Source organism: Phallusia mammillata, chromosome 8 (assembly GCF_965637545.1).
Source record: "Phallusia mammillata chromosome 8, kaPhaMamm4.hap1.1, whole genome shotgun sequence".
Lineage (NCBI taxonomy): Eukaryota > Metazoa > Chordata > Ascidiacea > Phlebobranchia > Ascidiidae > Phallusia > Phallusia mammillata.
Genome location: NC_137259.1, coordinates 16,476,531 through 16,494,835, shown reverse-complemented (window position 1 = coordinate 16,494,835; position 18,305 = coordinate 16,476,531). Strand labels below are relative to the sequence as shown.

Genomic DNA, 18,305 nt, shown 5'->3' with positions numbered 1-18,305 from the left:
AACAAAAAAGGTTTTGAGCCATCAGAGGTAGCAGAAACACTAACATGCTTTGCAACAATAGCAAAATGCAAGTTTGTACTTTTCAACTTTTGAAGTAAAAATTTAAACAGCATTTTGTTTGTATATTCAGCCGTCAACTTTTTTTTAGGTACAGAACACAACATTATCTGACACAAGGCTACATTACAACAGTACAAAACGTTCGCGCAAAAAAGTTTTGGATGCCAAAATTTCAAACACACATCGAAACAATTGCCAAGCACCCAAACTAATTCGCTAAAAACTATATACACGTTTTTTGGCTATAAACCAACGCACGACACATAGTTCAATCCAATATTGTATTTTATACATCTTCTCGTTCACCTAAGCGCAGAATGCCTATGCAGCGTAAATGCCCAGACTGTATGTAACCTATATACGCCACCTCCGTCTATGAATCATACACAGACACGAAGCTATCGATACTTCCCTAATTCCGCTGCAATTCTCGTTCCTGAACGATCGTCAGGATAGAATAAAACCGCCCTAGTCTACAAGCGACATAAGGCAATCCTGTATACTGGATACTGAAAAAAGCCGTTAGGTATAAGCTTCTCCCCATAGAGTTTTTATTGTTTTGTGCATTTAAATGCAACTACAAATTTGGAAGTAGTGAAGCTTTAATATTTTTAGATGTAAAGTTTTAATTTGACGAACAAATTTAGTTTTGTTGGTATTTATACGAGTGCAGAGTTCCAGGTTTTCGGTTTATGTAGGTCAAATCATTTGCTACATCCCGTGTCCCTTAGCACAAAGTCTGCTACCCTCTGCATAGGCGAAATCGCTTGTAATAATGATAAACCACAGGTCCCCGAAATGTCGTTATCCCAATGCAGATTTTGAGGGTAAAATTTGCCACAAGTCTCTTTAAAGCCCTATTTTTTTACACCCAACAACATTTAACTTTTATACACCCTAAAGCAGTGGTTCTCAAACTTTTTTATTGTTGGGGCCAAATGGTAGTTTTTTAAGTGTGTAGGGAGCCGCAAAAAAACGAAACCTTGAGAAAATCACTAAAGATTATTACTTAAATAAGCTAAAATATCAATGTTTGGTGGTTTTTTGAGGTCTGGTGCGAGCCGCAAAATAAGTAGTTGGGAGCCGCATGTGGCCCCGAAAACCGAGTTTGAGAACCACTGCCCTAAAGCATAAGCTTTACATATGTCAAGTTCACTACCTAAGGGTTAGTTAGAGAGCCTCTATCATAAACACGTTCAGTTTATCAACCCCCGAGAATGTCTGAAGAGCGAGAATTAATAATTTCGGTAAAGTTTTGTCTGTTCGGAGAAACGAGACTGAAATAAACCGCCTATTTTAGATTCGTCACAATAGCAAACGGTTGAAAATCTTAGCAGCCGTCAAAGCAAGATTATGTGGGTTCTTTCAACGTAAAACCTTGCCCAAGTGACGGTTTACCGGGAAACCGTAGGCTATGCATTCATGCCATATGAATGCCACAATGGCACAAAAATACAAACGACGGGTCTGTGCGTTGATATATGAAACGTAGTTAAAGCTTGATTGTTTTTATATAACGTATGGTTACTATTAAAGTTTTCTACGCCATGACTAGTAAACTTTGGTGAAACGCAAGTTAAAAAAGTCTCTATTTAAAGATAATAAAAATGTTTTATTCGGCAAAAAAACGGTGTTAGAAATATACTTTCATGTACTTATTTCTATATTCGGTACGTAGCATTAGACCCAAAACAGTCTTCTCATAGTTTTGTGTAGTAAATATTAAACTGGATCTAATCTTCACAGAACAAACACACAAACCCACTCATACTACCTCCCACGTAAAGAAATACAGCAACGTCTGGGCCCAACTGACTCTCGATATGTATACATGTTTTCTCCCTGCACTAGCATTACACCGTCGCCATGTGTCTAGTGATAGTGAGTTGTCGGTGGAATAGGTCTAATTAAAATACGAACGCCAGAAAAAAATGGTTGATAATTTTCTGAATTTTTTTGCGGATCAACTGAGGTCACCAAAAGAAAAATGGCGCTACCATTATTTCTGAACACCATTGGCAGTCCTTAAACTGAGTCGCTTTCATTCAATTGTTGTAAGCGTTCTTTAGTCTTAGAACAATGGTAACAAAGACAGGTCACTAACGACACATTCCACATAGCTGTTAAGCTTCAACACAACTCAAACAAAAATGCTTAATAATACAAAAACTGGACAATTTTTGTCTTAAAAAATAAGAAATGAGTCACCCGACATTAAATAACGGAAAACATACCAAATATTCGCCTTTCTTACTTTTGGAAAAAAGCATTGATGTGCGCTTTGAACTACTAAATCACGCTTAAAATGTCAATGCTTTGCAAGTGCTATGTCATTGTACAAAGTCGTGGTCTAGTTATTATTGACATAGAATTGAAGTCACACCCTCGAAGTCTGGCGCAAGTTACATAAGGCTCGATATGCAAGCTACAAATTGGCAAGCTGCTAACCGCATGTGCGTGCCTAATGAAGCCACAAAACGTGAAAAATAAACTTTAGCATTGGTAAATATAGTGACCGATAATTTTCTCGCGACGGCGACCCAAAGGTCATTTGTACGTCTCTTTTGCTTTCCCAAGAATAATGGTGATTTGTACAACACGGTATGGTAGTCCAGGCGTTATGTTGTCTAAAACAAGATTTGTGTCCTAAATATGGGCAAATTTATGCCGGAAATGTATAACGTGCTAAGGACACATGAAACAGAACATATTAGTTCCGATTTCAATTATTTGGATAGCCTAATTTGTAACCAAGCCAACTGGTCATTTATCTGTTAATGAGGCTAGTCAGGGTATTACATTTCCATACACCGGTTTAAGTGACAAAGGTTAATACGGTCACCAGTTGGTCTTGTTGTTTAATATACAAGCTATACCGCTGTGGCTGCTATACATACATGTAAACATAACCTGTACTATATGTCAACAATAAAACATAAATTACTGTCTGTCAAGAATACACACTTTAATATACTCCACACACTCATGCTAGTTTTCTAACCTTGGCGATCAAATCATAACAAACCCTAAATACCACAAAAATTCGGTATGACTAAATACTGGCTGTCACAAACCTGACCATGAAAACGTTAACCATACCAAGCCCATATGGTTTTACCAACAAGTCTACCCGCATCCGTAGCTGATCACTGATTGCCGCGCACAGCCAACATGATAAATGGAGCCCTGATACCAAGGCCACACTAGCAAGAGCATGCGTTGCGCTGAAATTCCGGCGTAACGCGCTGACGCGACGAAGGCCGCTCAAAGCGTACTTGGCTGAACCCTCATCCCGCCTGGCCATGAACAATTGCGTGGCGTTAAAATGTGCGCCCGGCTATTACACTCTTTGTCTAATAAGGTTTCATGAAATTATTACCAAACTCAACAATAGATTTTGCCTAAATTGATTACTAAATGAAAACTCAAGGAATAAGAACTGCATATAGGTTGATAATAATCTAAACAAGAAGATCATTTGTCTTGATTGTATGACTCATAGATCTTTGAAAATGCAATTAACAGATACTTTCTGACGACAATAGTAACACCGCAACTTGGGCCGCAAAACTAACCACTTTTCGAACCGATTCTCAAAAATTTCTTTGCTGGCACTACAACAAAAAGTCGTAGAATAATTTCACAAGTTTTTTCCTTTTTTTATTAAATCCAAGCTGTCATGTGTATAAATAAACTTGGGCCATAGCGATAACCTTCCTGGTCTACGTCCGCACAATGTTTACAATCGAAAAGTAGCGCACTCTTTGCTTTCCCTTCTTTCCTCGTTACTTTCAGTTCCTTTAACTAGGTCAGTACGACCTCAGCGCAGACAAGTTTGGCCGAAAACAACTTTGGTGAACTCGAATTCCATTCCTCCGTTTATCCTATCGCGCCCAGCAGACAGCACCTTCACAATGGTTCGCGCAGTGTTTTAGGCAAATATACGGTCGATGTTTCTGATCGCCGTGAACGAGCAGCGAGGGCATCCAGGTGCTTTGCCGCTCTCTGAGCCTTAACAGAGGCAGCGTTCTACTCTCTTTGTATACGCCCCGCCAACGTCGCGCTCTCAGTTCGATCGCGTCCATTCTGACCACACAATAGAAATAATACAATGACCTAGTTTCTCTTCTGGAGTTCAAGTAGGTTCGGTCTGCTGCGGGCTAAAGGAGCGTTCTGGATGCGATCGTAGTAAGCTACGGCGCGGCGAATTTGCTGTACTGGTTCTCTCTTTTTCTCTCTGGCCTTATCTGGCTGAGGCTATTGATTGACCCAGTTCGCCGAATGCCTCTGACGTAGACAAGATTGTGTGCGCATTTCTGATACTATGTTGTTTATTTACGTCAGACGCCCAAAACCGAAAAGATTTTTTTTCTGCCTAAAAAATTTATTTATTCTTTATTCAGTATCACAAGAACCTATAGCTGCGTAAAAATAACGCACGCACTTTAACTAATGAGAGCACAAATAACACTACAACTGTTGTAGAAGAGCATACTCAAGTCGTGAAGGGTAATGTACGCTTGATTACCATTAGTTTATAGCAGCTGTGACATTCCGTTCAAGCTGAACATTTGCATGTTAGTTGCACTTATATGTTAACCATGGACTTGTATGTTAACCATTGCACTTGTACGTTAACCACGCAGGATATTATAGCTGTTTTGATGTACATTCAGCTACGAAAGATTAGAGCATGTACCCAGACAGTCAGACAATATGGTTTAACAGTACTGTAGTCTGTAATTTAATACAATTTGTTTCCTATTCATTAACAGTGCGGCTTGGAACTGAAGAATACCGATCGTACGTGCCTCTTGCGCCGTCGTTTCCGTAGTGTAGTGGTTATCACGTTCGCCTCACACGCGAAAGGTCCCCGGTTCGAACCCGGGCGGAAACAATAAGTTCCTTTTCTTATTTTCAAACATATTTTTGCTCGGAGCCTTAGAGTATTTTTATAGCATCTATAGGCAAACTTATTTTGCATCAATTAACAAGTTAAAAACACAATCCATTTTTTGCAATCAAACTTCAAATCTTTTCCTAAAATTCATTATGTTTTTCCATTTAATAGTCAATTAAATCCCCAAAGACTAAGCTAATTAAGTTCAGTTTAATATGCTATTAAACACCATGAAAATATTTGTGCAAGGGCGGTAGTAGGCTACAGATAGTTGTATTCATAAACTTTTTTTATTTACAGCATAAAATACCACGTATATTTTAGGGCACAGTCAAGCTACAAATTAATGCACCAAAATTTGATGTAAATTTGTAGGAAAGGCAAATGGAAAATCTTGAAAGAAAAAATTACAAATAGAATGTTTCATAATTAGGTAAAAAAATTACAATACAAGTTTGGAAATGAAAGCATTTGAAAAATTGGCTGGTTGAAAAGACAAAGTTAAGAACATTACATCAAACATACAATGCAAAAGTTTACCTAAAAAGCACACGAATGAAAAATAATAATGCACACAACAACACTTTACAAGGCCTTTGATTCTGAAAGCAAGTTTGTTTTTGGAAGAAACAGGTATATATATAATTGCGCTAGAATTAGGTAAAAAGCAAATTTACAGTAACTTAACGCTTCTAGGAAGACTGGGTAAAAAACAAACAAAACAACACTGTAAATGCAAAAGGAAGAATTCGACAGTCAGTAACATTGATTACATGAAAACACCTAGATGCGAAAATACTAACAGGTAAAATCTCTACCACAGGAAAAAGCGATGAAAAAGCGTTTATTCATTCCAATATTGGTGACATTTTGAATATATATAAAATGACAACACAATGACCCAACATACTTTTCAATAGAACTTGATTTAATTCGGACATTGCCTAATTATACCATTTTCGGGGCTCTACGGACGATAATCGTAAAATCGTGGATGCAACTGTAAAATTATTGCTCATTAGCCCTACCCAGTGGTCGTGCCACCAGTACTGTTCCGTTTAAATCTTCAAGCAAACGTATAAACAACAATAAGATGAAGGATGTTGGTGAAAAATCTACTGACCCATTAATTTCACATTGAATGGGCACCATTTCAGATGAAGGATGTTGGTGAAAAATCTACTGACCCATTAATTTTCACACAAGCATGTAGAGCATTATCCTGTTTCAGATAAATGTAAATTATTCTATGCGAATCAAGGTTATTCCACTGGTATGTCCAGGCCTAGCATTTGCATGAGTTCAAAGTAGGAGAACGTGTAGGCTCGATTCACATTCTGTGTTTGATCCATTCCGTTCGCTTCCAGCAAAAACTCGCGGACGAATTTCAGTTTTTCTTCCAATTCCGCTTGTTGCCTAAAAAGTGACTCATTACTACCAGATGAACGATACCCGTAATTAAAATCATTATTGTACTTAAAAATCTATTCCTTTTTCCAAAAAAAAATTCAACACAGGAACACATAACATAAACTTAACCAACAGCTATAATAAGATCAAAATGTGGGGAAATTTCGGGGATTTTTTTAGGATTTTCGAAAGAGCCATATATTTTATGTTTTACTTCAAATACAACGACATGCGATTTAAAACACTTAGAAGTACACAGTTTTTTATTTAAATGGATTAAAGTTCACGTGAAAATTATTTCAATACTATGATTTAATACCAGTACAATTAATTATCACTTATTGTGTTTAGAACTGCTAACCAAGACTTGTCTGGGAGCCAAACACAGTCACCAGAAGGCTACATCTGTCTCGCAAACCATAGATTCCCGACTCCTGGCCTACAGTGTTACAGAAAATGATAAAGCCTACAATCCTATGCGCACTAATTCAGTACACCAACCCAGTGATTTTTATTATGTATAATTTGTGACTGGTGTACTGTGATTTATCTATTAGTATGCCGTGATCGCTGGGCTGCATAGGTAGGTTGACGCTTCAGGGCTGAACCCAGTTGTGAAATAATGTTCGTTTTAATATTTATCTCATTCACTTACTTGGCTTTGATCAGGGCTTGTATCCTTGCTTGCTCCATAGCTATCCTGGCCTCCTCTTCTTCTCTTTTTCGTCTTTCCTCCTCGCGGATGCGCCTCTCTTCCTCTTCTTCTCTCTTTCTTTGCTCGTAGAGGAGCCGCTCGCTCTCCTCCATTTCGGCAAGCATTTCTTGCTCCTGGATAAAACCAAATTTGTTTAGTTCCGAAGTTGAGTTTTTTTCAAGGGAAATATTATGAGGTTATTTTGAGGCTAAAACTGCCATAGAAATCTAAACATGGTTTATTTATTAAACTATGCGTTAAAAACGATAAAACTTTGAGTTGCGGTAAATACTGGCTTTTACTGTTGTTATGAGAAGTATTGTTTAGTATTTTATTATTCTTTTTGTGAAAACTATTTGGGTGCAAGAAATACTGTTTTATTATTTTTAACAGTTGGTTATGCTCTATAAACAAACAAAATAAAACTGACCTCCTTTCTACGTTCTTCTTCTTCTTTTGCCTTTTCCAGAGCGAGAAGTCTTTTCCTTTCTTCCTCCTCTCGTTTTTTCTTCTGCACTTCTTCCATCTTGCGTCTGTATTCCTCCTAAAATTTTAAAGATAAAACGTTAATTTTTGGCCATAAAAAAGAAAAAATAAGTTTTTGATCCCGACTTGTTGCTTGCGTTCCCGCTCCTGTTGTTGGAGGATTCTTCTCTCCCTCAGCTCTTCCTCTTCCTTTTCACGTTGCTTGGCTCTTTCAGCTTCTTCTTTTTTCATTCGCGTCGCTTCCTCTCTTCGTCTCCGCTCGGCTTCTAATTCTTCCCTAAAAATTAAAAAAAGAGCACAAAATTAAGAAAATAACAAACTGTCCAATGAAAAACCTGTTGATGCCAAACGCACAATGATTGTCTCCAAGGAGATTTTTACTGTGTTTTATTTTATTATTGTTTTAATATATTTTATACCTATCGAGAAGATTAAATTGGTTTAATTTATTTTGCTATGAAAATCTGCTTGAAGAGTAATGATTTCTATTTAAGTATTTCAAAAAAGTTTTGTTTTGTACAGTATTTTTGTAATGTGACCCAAACCGTTAATAGTACGCCAGACCTATTGGAAGCGTTATACCGAAATCAGTGTCTAATACATGTTACAGAACATCTTATACTATTGAGCTATTGTCCCATTACAAAAGTCATTTTTGTAAAATAGCTTCACCCATTGACCAATCACCCCATAAAATCTACACCCCTTCCTCTATAAGAAAATTGCTCCTGCCCAACAATAAGACAGCAACTCTTAAAACAACTCGTTTTAGACCAGGGAGACTCACAAGCCCAATTCAAAAAATGTCTTGGACCAATAAAAAACTAAGAATACACAACAAGCGTTTTGGCTTGATATATACTTCTCAAAACAAAATTTTGTGATACAAAACAATTCACAGCTAACATTTTGATTTGAAATAAATTTCTGACAAAATTTTCATCAACTAATTAAATAAATGCCTAAATGCTCATCCATTTTATCACCAGATATAATGGACGCACTGTGAACCACCCTAAAGTCATCATGAAAAACTGGTTAGGACCAAAGCTTAAGTTAAGACAATTAAACTTCCTACTCACTTCATTTGTTCTTGGCGCTCTTGCTCCTCCTTCTCTTTGCGGATCTGCTCCTCTTTCTCTTTCCTTTTCCTCTCCACCTCTTGCTTCCTCCTCTCGGCGGCAGCGGCTCGTTTTTGCTCCCTCTCCTGTTTTGCTGCCAACTTGGCTTCTCTTTCGGCCTCGTCTTCTGCATTCTGGGCAGCCGCCTGAGAAGAAATTTCAGTCCCTTCTGTACCCTGCGTGAAAATGGTACAAACGTTACGATAAATATTTGACAAAAATACGCCAGGCCTAATGAAAGCCAAGCATACCAATATGGCAAGGCACATGCAAGAAATGTCTAAGTAGCTCAGTTGGTATAGCGGGAGTCCCGGAACGGCTCCTGTCGTGGGTTCGAATCCCACCGCATTCAGGCTAGATTTTTCTAGCCTATGCCTTGTCATTTGGTGGTGAATACTTGGAGACCGCCTTGATTCGGTATAACGACTTCAATATGCCTGAAGTACTATGATTTATACATGAGTGTGCCGTGAGAGAATTTTTGTTTGTCTGAACTATTTAGGAGTATACTTTTTTGCGTTTACTTGCCCTTGGTTAGATAGTAAGGTTAAAAATATTATCCCTTCAGCTCACTCAAACTTGTATTTGGGTACGAACAATTTATCCACGGTAAACTCTATATTGCGCAATCAATGGAATGAAAGCCTCAAACAAACTAACCGCAGTTAAGTCAGATATCTGTGATTTTTCGTCATCAGCTTTGGTAGACTCGGGAGCGACCTCTGGCGGCGGTGGTGGCGGAGTTGGACTTTTTGGACTCTCTTCTACCGGGGTATCCTCGACCCGTACAAAAGCATATTCATCTTCCGGCCTGCAGAGAATAAGTTACCCCGTAAGACCTGTGGCAACCTATACCAAAAATGTATGTAGCAAACTGAACGAAATTAAGTCCATGATCTATCAGGCCAAAAATAAACCTCAATATGGACAAATAGTGTGGAAATAATCGATTCAATCAGGAAATTTAATCATTTCTCAACACACACTTCATTCTGATCATTATAAATGAGAATGACTCACTGACATTTGGTGGATGTTTATAGTGAGTTTACACCCGAAGCCCCCCGGAAAACAGCTCGTGGCCCCCCATAGGTCCTAGTTGAGAACCACTGGTCTTGTGTGTGGGCCACAGGATGTTTTACTTCAGTTTTGAAAACAATTTGGTGATTAATTTCAACTCACGTCTCGGCTGGCGTTGGAGGAAGATCATCTATATCTTCTTCTTCTTCTTCTTCATTATCAGTTTGTTTCTTCTCGGACACAGCGCTCTTTGGTGCGACTAGAGTACAAAGTTTGCCAATAATACAGTTCGGTCTAAATGGCCTCTACAGTGTTAAAAATCCAACAATGCAAATTTTATGTAGAGTTCGATCGAGGAAAAGTTAAGGGCTAAGACTCACATACAAAAGGAACTAAGAGGCCACTGAAGTTAAATTCAAGATTTGGTTCAAAGTAAAAACCGACCCCTTTGACCAGTGCGTTTCTGATAGAATTACACCTTATTAACAGATGCTATTGTACAAAAGGTTTCAAAATGGCTACGTAAAAAAGCTGCTCTGAAACGTTCTAACTGCGACCAACCTCACGCTGTGTGGTAATTACGGTCATTTAGGGTATTTTCATGGTTGTTACCTTTAGTAGTTTTTTCGGGTTTTTCGGGCGATCCTCGCTTCTCGACAACAACCTGTGCTTTGCCTTCATCGGCAGCCGAGGGCTTTGGTGCAGTGACATCACGAGCTTTAGTTTCTGCCTGTCCAGGGTCCTGCTACAGAAGTGCAAGTTGTTTAATGTGAAAACCAAAAGGATTTAAAATGCGTGTCAGCGGTTTTCATCATTTAAGTCTTGGTTTACTCGAATTTTATGCGACTAGAACGAGTTGTTTTGCAAACGCACAGCAAAACCAAAAACTAACTGTAATGTTTTGGGTTAATACAAACAGATTTTTCAAGTGATTTTACGGCAGAAAAACAAATAAATGATGTAAAGCTAGGTATATTTCTTTTAACTTTCAGTAGTTGAAATCTGAAATCATATTTGAATACAGCTATAAGGTAATCTATATGCTTGTCCAATTATGAAGATCATTATTTGATTTTGTACATTTTTTACCTTCTTTTTCTTTCCTTTTTCGCTTCTTTTTGATTTTTTTGATATCACTGATTCAGCTCTTTCTACAGGTGGTGACGTCGTTACTCGCGATTCTTCTGGAACTTTCTTTTCCTTGGGATGTCCGGCCAAGAATGGGGTTCCTGTATTATCACAATGAGCAGCCTTAAAGCACAAATCTTACCAGTACTACGAAAAAATGGGTTATGTTTGTTTAAAGACGCAAATATTGTCAATCTGTCCGTTAGAATGGACTGTGGAATCAGGCCCGTAAACGTCAAAATAAAGCCTAAACCCGACTGAAAAGTCTGGCCCGACTTTGCTGGTTTGATGGCAATACAGTCCTTAATTAATTTCTGGGATATTTTATTTTTCGAACTTAACAATTCCGATTTCGTAATAAACCAGTTATATATACCTGGAGTTTTTGCCGGTGAACTTTGCACGACTTCTCGTTCGACATTTGCAGATTCGGCAATCTTCGACTTGGACTTTTCTGACTTCTTTGTTTTAGCGTCGCCCTTCTTGCCACCTCGCTGTTAAATGAAACAAGGCGCGTTTTTTCGACTGGTTTGGTGTTGTAATAAAATTGGGCCCAAACCCGAAAGTACATGCAAGCCTGACCCAAATAATAAAGCCCGAGTTGGACCCAAAAGTTGGTAAAATTGCGGCAGAAATGAGGCCGAGTGTATAGTCAGACCCGAATCAAGCCCGTTATATGTAAACTCAAACCCGAACCTGGTTCGAAAGGCCCGGCCTGACTTACAAAACTGGTTTGGTGACTTACAAAAAACCTTTAAGCAATGTTAGGAAACACATTGTCCTTGTAGGTATGTTAAGCGGCAAATAAACTTACCACGCAAATAAATGTCTATGGTACGCCAGAAGGATTTTCCTGAACCATAAATATTAACGTCCTTTACCCAAACTCTATAAATTCTTGTCGAATCCCGAAGGTTATGTTTGAACCCATAAGAACCACTGACTTTAACACACACAATCTTATGGCATTATTATTGCAATAATGTGGTTGGAAATTGCAAATACATACGTCAGGTCCGGCTTTAGCTGCATCGCGAACAGATTTTTGTCCTTCGGTGTGTTCGGATCCAACTGTGCTGCCTTCGTCTTGAATGCCAAGTTTATCTGCGGCCTTTGCCCCCGCCTTTCCTAAAAATCGCAGAAAAAAAGGTTTACACACTACGTAGTACATTTCACCAAAAATGTATTTGTGTCTTCAAAAACATAAAAAATATAACTAATTCGTGTGCAGAGCAAATACCTGATAAGCAAACTGCAGACAGTGCAATTTGTTTTGCCCTGCATGGTTTGATCAGCAGCTGGTGACACAACATTGCCCGTATAGGCGAATATAGCCACTTCAGTTAATGATATAATTTTATTTGGCAACCTTTTCTCTGTGGTCCTTTCGTTGGAACAGCAGGTGGTTTGACCTTTGCACCCGCTTTAGCCTTGCTAGGAGGTTTCACTGACGATCTATCGGACTTTACAGATTCAGCCACCCCAGCTCCAGCTTGTTGCTTCATTGCTGCTACTTTACCTTTTGCAGGTTCACCACCGGCCTGTACAGATTTAAACAAAAGGTTTTGTGTCGTTGCATTCAGTTTTAAACGACTGTAGTTCACGCATGTCCTGAAGCCTATTTATTTTTTGTTTGTTGGGAAATCATAATATGTCTTCCTATTTTCCCAACTTTAGATTTTGAAGTGATTCGGTATTGACGTGTAAAAACTAAAATTTTTGTGTCACCATCAGTATGCCACATTTTTTGCAGTAATTACTCAGTGCACAATCTAATGAGAAGGGCGCTATTGTACAACGGAAAACAAATAGTTGTACACATTTTTGGAGCTGTTTTAAATTCTTCAGTGTTTTTTTAACAGTTTTTATGACCGTTTAAGTTTTTTTAACCGTTTAAGTTACCTCTAAGAGGACCCTGATTGATATCATTTACCATTTCTCAAAAATTAAGTTTGCAAACTGTGATATCATGAAACGAAACAATGTGAAAATGCCCTTTTAGGGGATAATCCCACAAATTAGGAACCACCAAAAAAATTTGTCAAAAGACTGTACAATCAAAACTCTGATGCAGGTTTTCAGCAAACATGGTCAAAAATAACTTGAATTACTTCTTGTGAATAAGATCTGTTTAACCTTGAAAAAAGAAATACTAACCTTTTTATCTGCAGGAGCTTTAATCTTCTCCGGTTCGACATGTGTCCGGGCCTGTAGCGTCGGGTCCTCTGTCTTCGGATCGCCAAGTTTCCGTTCGTAAGTGGTGACGTCAAAATCGAGTTGTACACCTTCTTTGTCGGAGGGAATCGACGGCCTTACAAATCAGAGTTGCTTATACCGAGCATAAGGACACAATCATAATACAAGAAATCCGATTAATCGCATAGATATCTCGAAACCGTAGCCCAGTAGTTCTTAACCTACAAGTAATTAACCCAAAGGGCTAATCCAGTATTTTTTGGGGATAATTACATTGTTATGTTTAATTTTCGTTACGCCATCCTTCTGTAACGTTATAGTTGGTTATAAAACGGATTATTAAAAAAATACTATGGTAGTTCTGAGGGTAACGATAATAATAAAAAGATAAGAACCCATAAAAACATGAACTAATCCTTTTTTGTTGTTACAAAAACAGGTGTAACCACTTTAAACAGTTTAGCAACAAATTTAAAGTCAAGGCTTTACATACACGTGAGTTACGAAAAAAGTTTTTTTTGGTATTGTACCTTCTTCTTTCTGGCGAAACGCTGCTTCCTCTACTTATCGGAGATCTTGATGACGTTGATGACATCGATGTCGTCACACTGGAAGCTCGGCTGGGCGACATTGACTGGGCGGGAGGCTAAAAAGTACCGTATACAACATGAGTAAACTGTTGCTTCCAGGCTTAATGTTTCAACAAAACTTCCAGCAGTTTTTATTATAATATGCCGACGTTTTGATGTCCCATACGGATACCTTCATCAGGGTAATGACATAAATTAAAAACACAACGTTGTTTCAAAGCAAAAAGGGCGGTAAAACACACACAAAACGCGGTGGTAAAAAACGCAGTGCGCACCAATGGTCGAGTGATAACATCTAGCTCAATGGTGCAAAAGCGACCGATAAGTTTTCGGCATTATCCTGATGAAGTTGTCTTGTGTGGGACATCGAAACGTCGGCATATTATGAAAACAAAACTGCCGGAACAGCAAAAGCAATATTTTGTTTTCTTCAATATGCAGAGCACACCAAAGTAGTAAGACCTACTACTTATAATTGCTAATGTTTGAGAAATAAGGTTGTGGTCTCATCCGATTTAGACATATGTACCTACTTAAAACGGTTCACAAAGTTTAGACATTTCTGGATAAATAATAGTTTTTTTAGTTGTAGCGAATAACTTATAGGTGGGCTTATGCGCCTAAAATGCTATACAACATTCACCACATGTAACATATATGCACACAAATAGAATCACGTTTGCCTACCAAATCGACTACCAGTTTTTGTTTGGGTGCAGATTCAGAAGGTATTGGTTTTGGAATTTCTTTGAACACAGTCTTAGCTTGTCTTGGTGATTCCTTCACAGTTTCGTTACTTGTTGGCGTCAGAACAGAACTCGCTGTTGTTGAACTCCGTCGGGAACGAACTAAATAAAATATGTAAAATTGTTTGAGTTGTAATTTTCAAAAAACGTAAAAGTACGTTATTGCAAAACAGTTGTGCAGGTGATAGATAATGTTTTGATGTGTGTTTTGTTTTGTCAACTACCGTGCGTAAAACAAAACACCATATAACGTATTCTTTGCGACTGTTTACTTTAAATGCAGTAAAAAACATATTTGGACAACGGGTAAGCATAACATGACAATACCAACAACTTAGTACTCTTAGTTTTAATCACATTCCCGGAAGAACAAACACAATAATGTTTATACACAGCAAATCCTAATTAGCATTACCTTATTCAAATCGAATTAGGGTGATATATCTACATCTCAGCACTTTAAAGACGATGGACTTATCGTTTCAAAAACTTGAATGTTAACCAAATGCATAAACGTGTTGCTATGTTGTGATTTGATACTTACCGATATGTCTTCCACCTTCTTTGTCGTGAACAACCTCAACCTCGTCTGGCTTGATGTCAGATCGTTCAAGTTTATCGACAACGTCACCCTCAAATTCAAGGTCACTCGCCTCGATTCCAAGGTCAGATGCTTTTTCCTGAATCTTACTTACAAATTCCTCCTGAGGAAAAAAGAAATTTCGTGTTGGCTTAAAAATCGTATCAAACAAATACGTGCTGCTATAAATATGCAGTTTTCTGTCCGTTTTTGTGAAATAATTATGTTTCGTTTTAACAGCATTGTCAGTACATACCTTACGCGAACATAACGTGTTGTTTGTTAAACAAGTCGTTATTGCAACAACGTTTAATACAGTGGTTTTCCAACCTTTTTCGACAAGTTTCTCCCTTAACGATTTAAAACATTTTCATTCCTCCCTAATATAGTGACGGTAAACCATACAAAGATCTTTCAAAATTGGGTCTTTTATCAACCTTACAGGTTATATTCCCAGAGCTTAAGTATCTATTTACGAACCACGTGTACAAATTAAAGTTAATTCCTCCCCTCAAGTTTTAAAATTCCCTACCGGTAGATTTTGAACCTATATTTTTGCTTATAAACGTATTTTCACCTGTACTGAAGATATGGAGCTTGGTACAGAACTTGCGGATTGGACAGAATCGGAAACAGAAAGTTCTTTTTTGGTGGTTGACGGTTTGGCAACAATGACTTTCTCCTCTCTCTTTTTTTCAGTAATAATCTTCTTCAATCTTTCCTGCCTCTTGCCCTCATCTTCTTTTTTCTCCTGTAAGAAAAATACTTTTCAGTCAGTGCTCACCTTTTTTTACCTATCATACCCCTTTAGAACAGCTTCTGTGATCCCATGTACGTTTGTGGTTGATTTTACGGTTACGTGGCGAAATGCAAAAGCAATTTGATATTTTTTAGCGGACCAAACCGTTTTAAAGTGGTGGTATGTATGTTATCATATATACGTTGCAAATTACCAAAACTGAAATATCTCTCCGGGTAAAACCCTACGCAACGTTTGGTACCCATGTACCCAATTGAATTCACCGTGTACTCAGATAGAGATGTCACTGTAAGTGACAAAATGAAACTAATTTTGTGTAACTAAATGGCGCCACCACTTACACTGTGTCTGTCATCTTTTGATTCCGCATCAGCACCGGCTTGAGTCGTCGTTGCCTAAAAAACGGTTTCTTTAATATGTAAAAATAAAAATATGTAAATATTAAAGCACGGGTTTTTATGATGCAGATGTAACAAAATCTGATAGATTGAACTAATAAGTCGATTCCTCTTTAAAATCAAACAACGAGTTTGCAATTAGGCAGACAGATCGACAGCAAACTCATTGCGAACATAACGCAACTATAGGCCTTGCCCGACAACCGAGGATACAAATAAAAAACACTAACAAACAACATTTCCAGCTAAGTCGTTAGAACAAAAGGCGATCTTAAAGCACAACCAAATAACTAAACCGACCTCTGTCTCGTCCGATGTTTCCTCCTCTTCAGTTTCTTCTTCTTCCTCTTTTGACTCAAATTTACTCTTTTCGTCCTCGATTACTTTGTTCCAAAGAGCAGCAGCATCACTAGCATCTTCCCCAAGGCCGCTCTTTGGACGCTGTTTGGACGCTGTCTTCACCACAAGCGCTGCAACCTTCAAGGCAAAGTGTTACAGCTGTTTATCATTAGAATCTAAAAAATTTTTAGAAGAAGGAGTATTAAATACATAAACACAAAGTACATGCTCTTTGTTATTAAATAGCTTCTCCATTCTTACTCGCTTTTATCATACGTTTAGTAAGATATGCTATTGCTGCCAGGCATAGTATAACAGAGTTCCTCTGGCAAATGTATTTTTATTCCGACGTTTCGACGTCCTATACAGGTCGCCTTCATCAGGGTAAATAACACTGAATGCGCGTAGTACAGTGCACGATAAACAAAGTTTAGTAAGAATGTCAGTCTTTTGCGTGTGACAAATTTTACCTTTTGCGCATGCGCAGTAAGCTTCTCTGATCGACTGGAAAGGGGTCGAGAATCACTACTAGCTGTTTCCGAATGAGGCACAACCTAAAAAAGCCAAGTGTTGTATGTTGTTGTTGTAGTGACGAAGTGTTCCGTTTGGTAAGTTTATGTGCATTAAATATGCAAAAAGACAAGTCAAGACGAAATTTTAGGCAGCGGTTTTAGGCTATATATGTGTAGGCTACATTATCGAACGACAACTTTGCATATTTCTTTGTAAAAGACATGCAAAAGGATGGGATATGGTTGCACACTAATAGAATTGTTATCCATGCTTGTACCAAAAATACAGCTGCTAAAAAATGGTTTAGCTGATTTCAAGACATCTACTAAATAAAAACATTTACATGAAAACACTGACAAAACGCAATATATGTGAGACTTTGTCTTATATGGCAGTTACTAGTATAGCTACTGCAGAGGAGAGCAGCTATTAGGAAGCTCAGTCCCTTTAAGTGTTGAACTGTCGTACAATCGATAGCGTAGGCAACGGAAACAGAACCAAATGACAGAAAAAAGGAAAAAAAAGTTCGCGACGGTCCAATGCCCACGCGGGTTGGGAAGCTGGTTTTGCGAGCCAGCTTAGGTTGGGTGTGGTACAAAAACTACGAAAGGTCGTTTGCGAACTAGTCTGACAGCTGTGTAATCAACAACTAAACGTTTCAACCAGCTAAAAATGACAGGTAGCGTTTATTATTTGTTAATTGGTGCTTTAAAGTTTAGACTAGGCCTACTTATTTTTTTAAATAACCATTTTTTGCAGAAAAATATCAAAATATTGCATTTAATGAGCAAAATCAATGCGCTTTAAACGTTTAGCTAGTAACTATTGTCAGCTAAGGCGTTTGTAGGCTAGGTTTACTGATGAAACGAATTCGTTTAGGGTGGTTCGAAAGCAACCAGCTTTAAGCACTTCGAAACGATTGTGTGTAAACAGACTGAAAGCGTTTATGCTCCACTGATGTCAAGTGGAATTAAAGAAACGCAAGTGGTGTACAATTGTATGGCGCGTCTGCTAGTTCAGAATTGCTTAAGCGTTTTGTTCGGCTGGAAATCACATCAACAAATAACGATACGTGTTTAAAGCGGATTGTGAGGCTTCTCGTTATGGTTGACCAAGCTAAGAGGTTTTGCATGCTGCTCGGGAAAAACAAATAATTGTAAGCCTTGGGTCGTAAATATACAAGTAATGAGCAATTACCCGGATCATTATCAGCTCAAAACTCGAAAGTACGAAAATCTTTAGACCTTAAATAGTATTTCGGGCTAATCGGCTTGCCGTTTTTTTTAATTTCGGCTTGAAACGGTTTACAATATTATCTCTCATAACGGTTTATTACATTATTACAACTGTTGTAAAAAATACAG

At 38.1% G+C, this 18,305-nt stretch overlaps 1 protein-coding gene and 1 non-coding gene across 2 annotated transcripts in view; one reads left to right on the top strand and one right to left on the bottom strand.

Annotated features, from left to right (window-relative positions):
- The first annotated feature begins 4,884 nt into the window (after positions 1-4,884).
- On the top strand, positions 4,885-4,957 carry Trnav-cac (transfer RNA valine (anticodon CAC)). Its single transcript has one exon. It is a non-coding gene; the product is annotated as a tRNA-Val (tRNA).
- Positions 4,958-5,226: 269 nt separating this feature from the next.
- Positions 5,227-18,305, bottom strand: part of LOC145204459 (uncharacterized) — a 30,501-nt gene continuing 17,422 nt past the window's right edge. Inside the window, exons 28-47 of the mRNA XM_080077012.1 lie at positions 16,899-16,982; positions 16,390-16,566; positions 16,033-16,086; positions 15,509-15,682; positions 14,896-15,055; positions 14,293-14,453; positions 13,546-13,661; positions 12,977-13,130; positions 12,189-12,360; positions 11,829-11,947; positions 11,196-11,313; positions 10,781-10,920; positions 10,304-10,436; positions 9,854-9,950; positions 9,332-9,482; positions 8,633-8,847; positions 7,677-7,827; positions 7,495-7,608; positions 7,026-7,198; positions 5,227-6,376 (exon numbers count right to left, since the gene is read on the bottom strand). Of these exons, the coding sequence (XP_079933138.1) occupies positions 6,223-6,376; positions 7,026-7,198; positions 7,495-7,608; positions 7,677-7,827; positions 8,633-8,847; positions 9,332-9,482; positions 9,854-9,950; positions 10,304-10,436; positions 10,781-10,920; positions 11,196-11,313; positions 11,829-11,947; positions 12,189-12,360; positions 12,977-13,130; positions 13,546-13,661; positions 14,293-14,453; positions 14,896-15,055; positions 15,509-15,682; positions 16,033-16,086; positions 16,390-16,566; positions 16,899-16,982 (2,817 nt within the window). The 3' untranslated portion in view covers positions 5,227-6,222. The remainder of the gene's footprint in view (positions 6,377-7,025; positions 7,199-7,494; positions 7,609-7,676; positions 7,828-8,632; positions 8,848-9,331; positions 9,483-9,853; positions 9,951-10,303; positions 10,437-10,780; positions 10,921-11,195; positions 11,314-11,828; positions 11,948-12,188; positions 12,361-12,976; positions 13,131-13,545; positions 13,662-14,292; positions 14,454-14,895; positions 15,056-15,508; positions 15,683-16,032; positions 16,087-16,389; positions 16,567-16,898; positions 16,983-18,305) is intronic.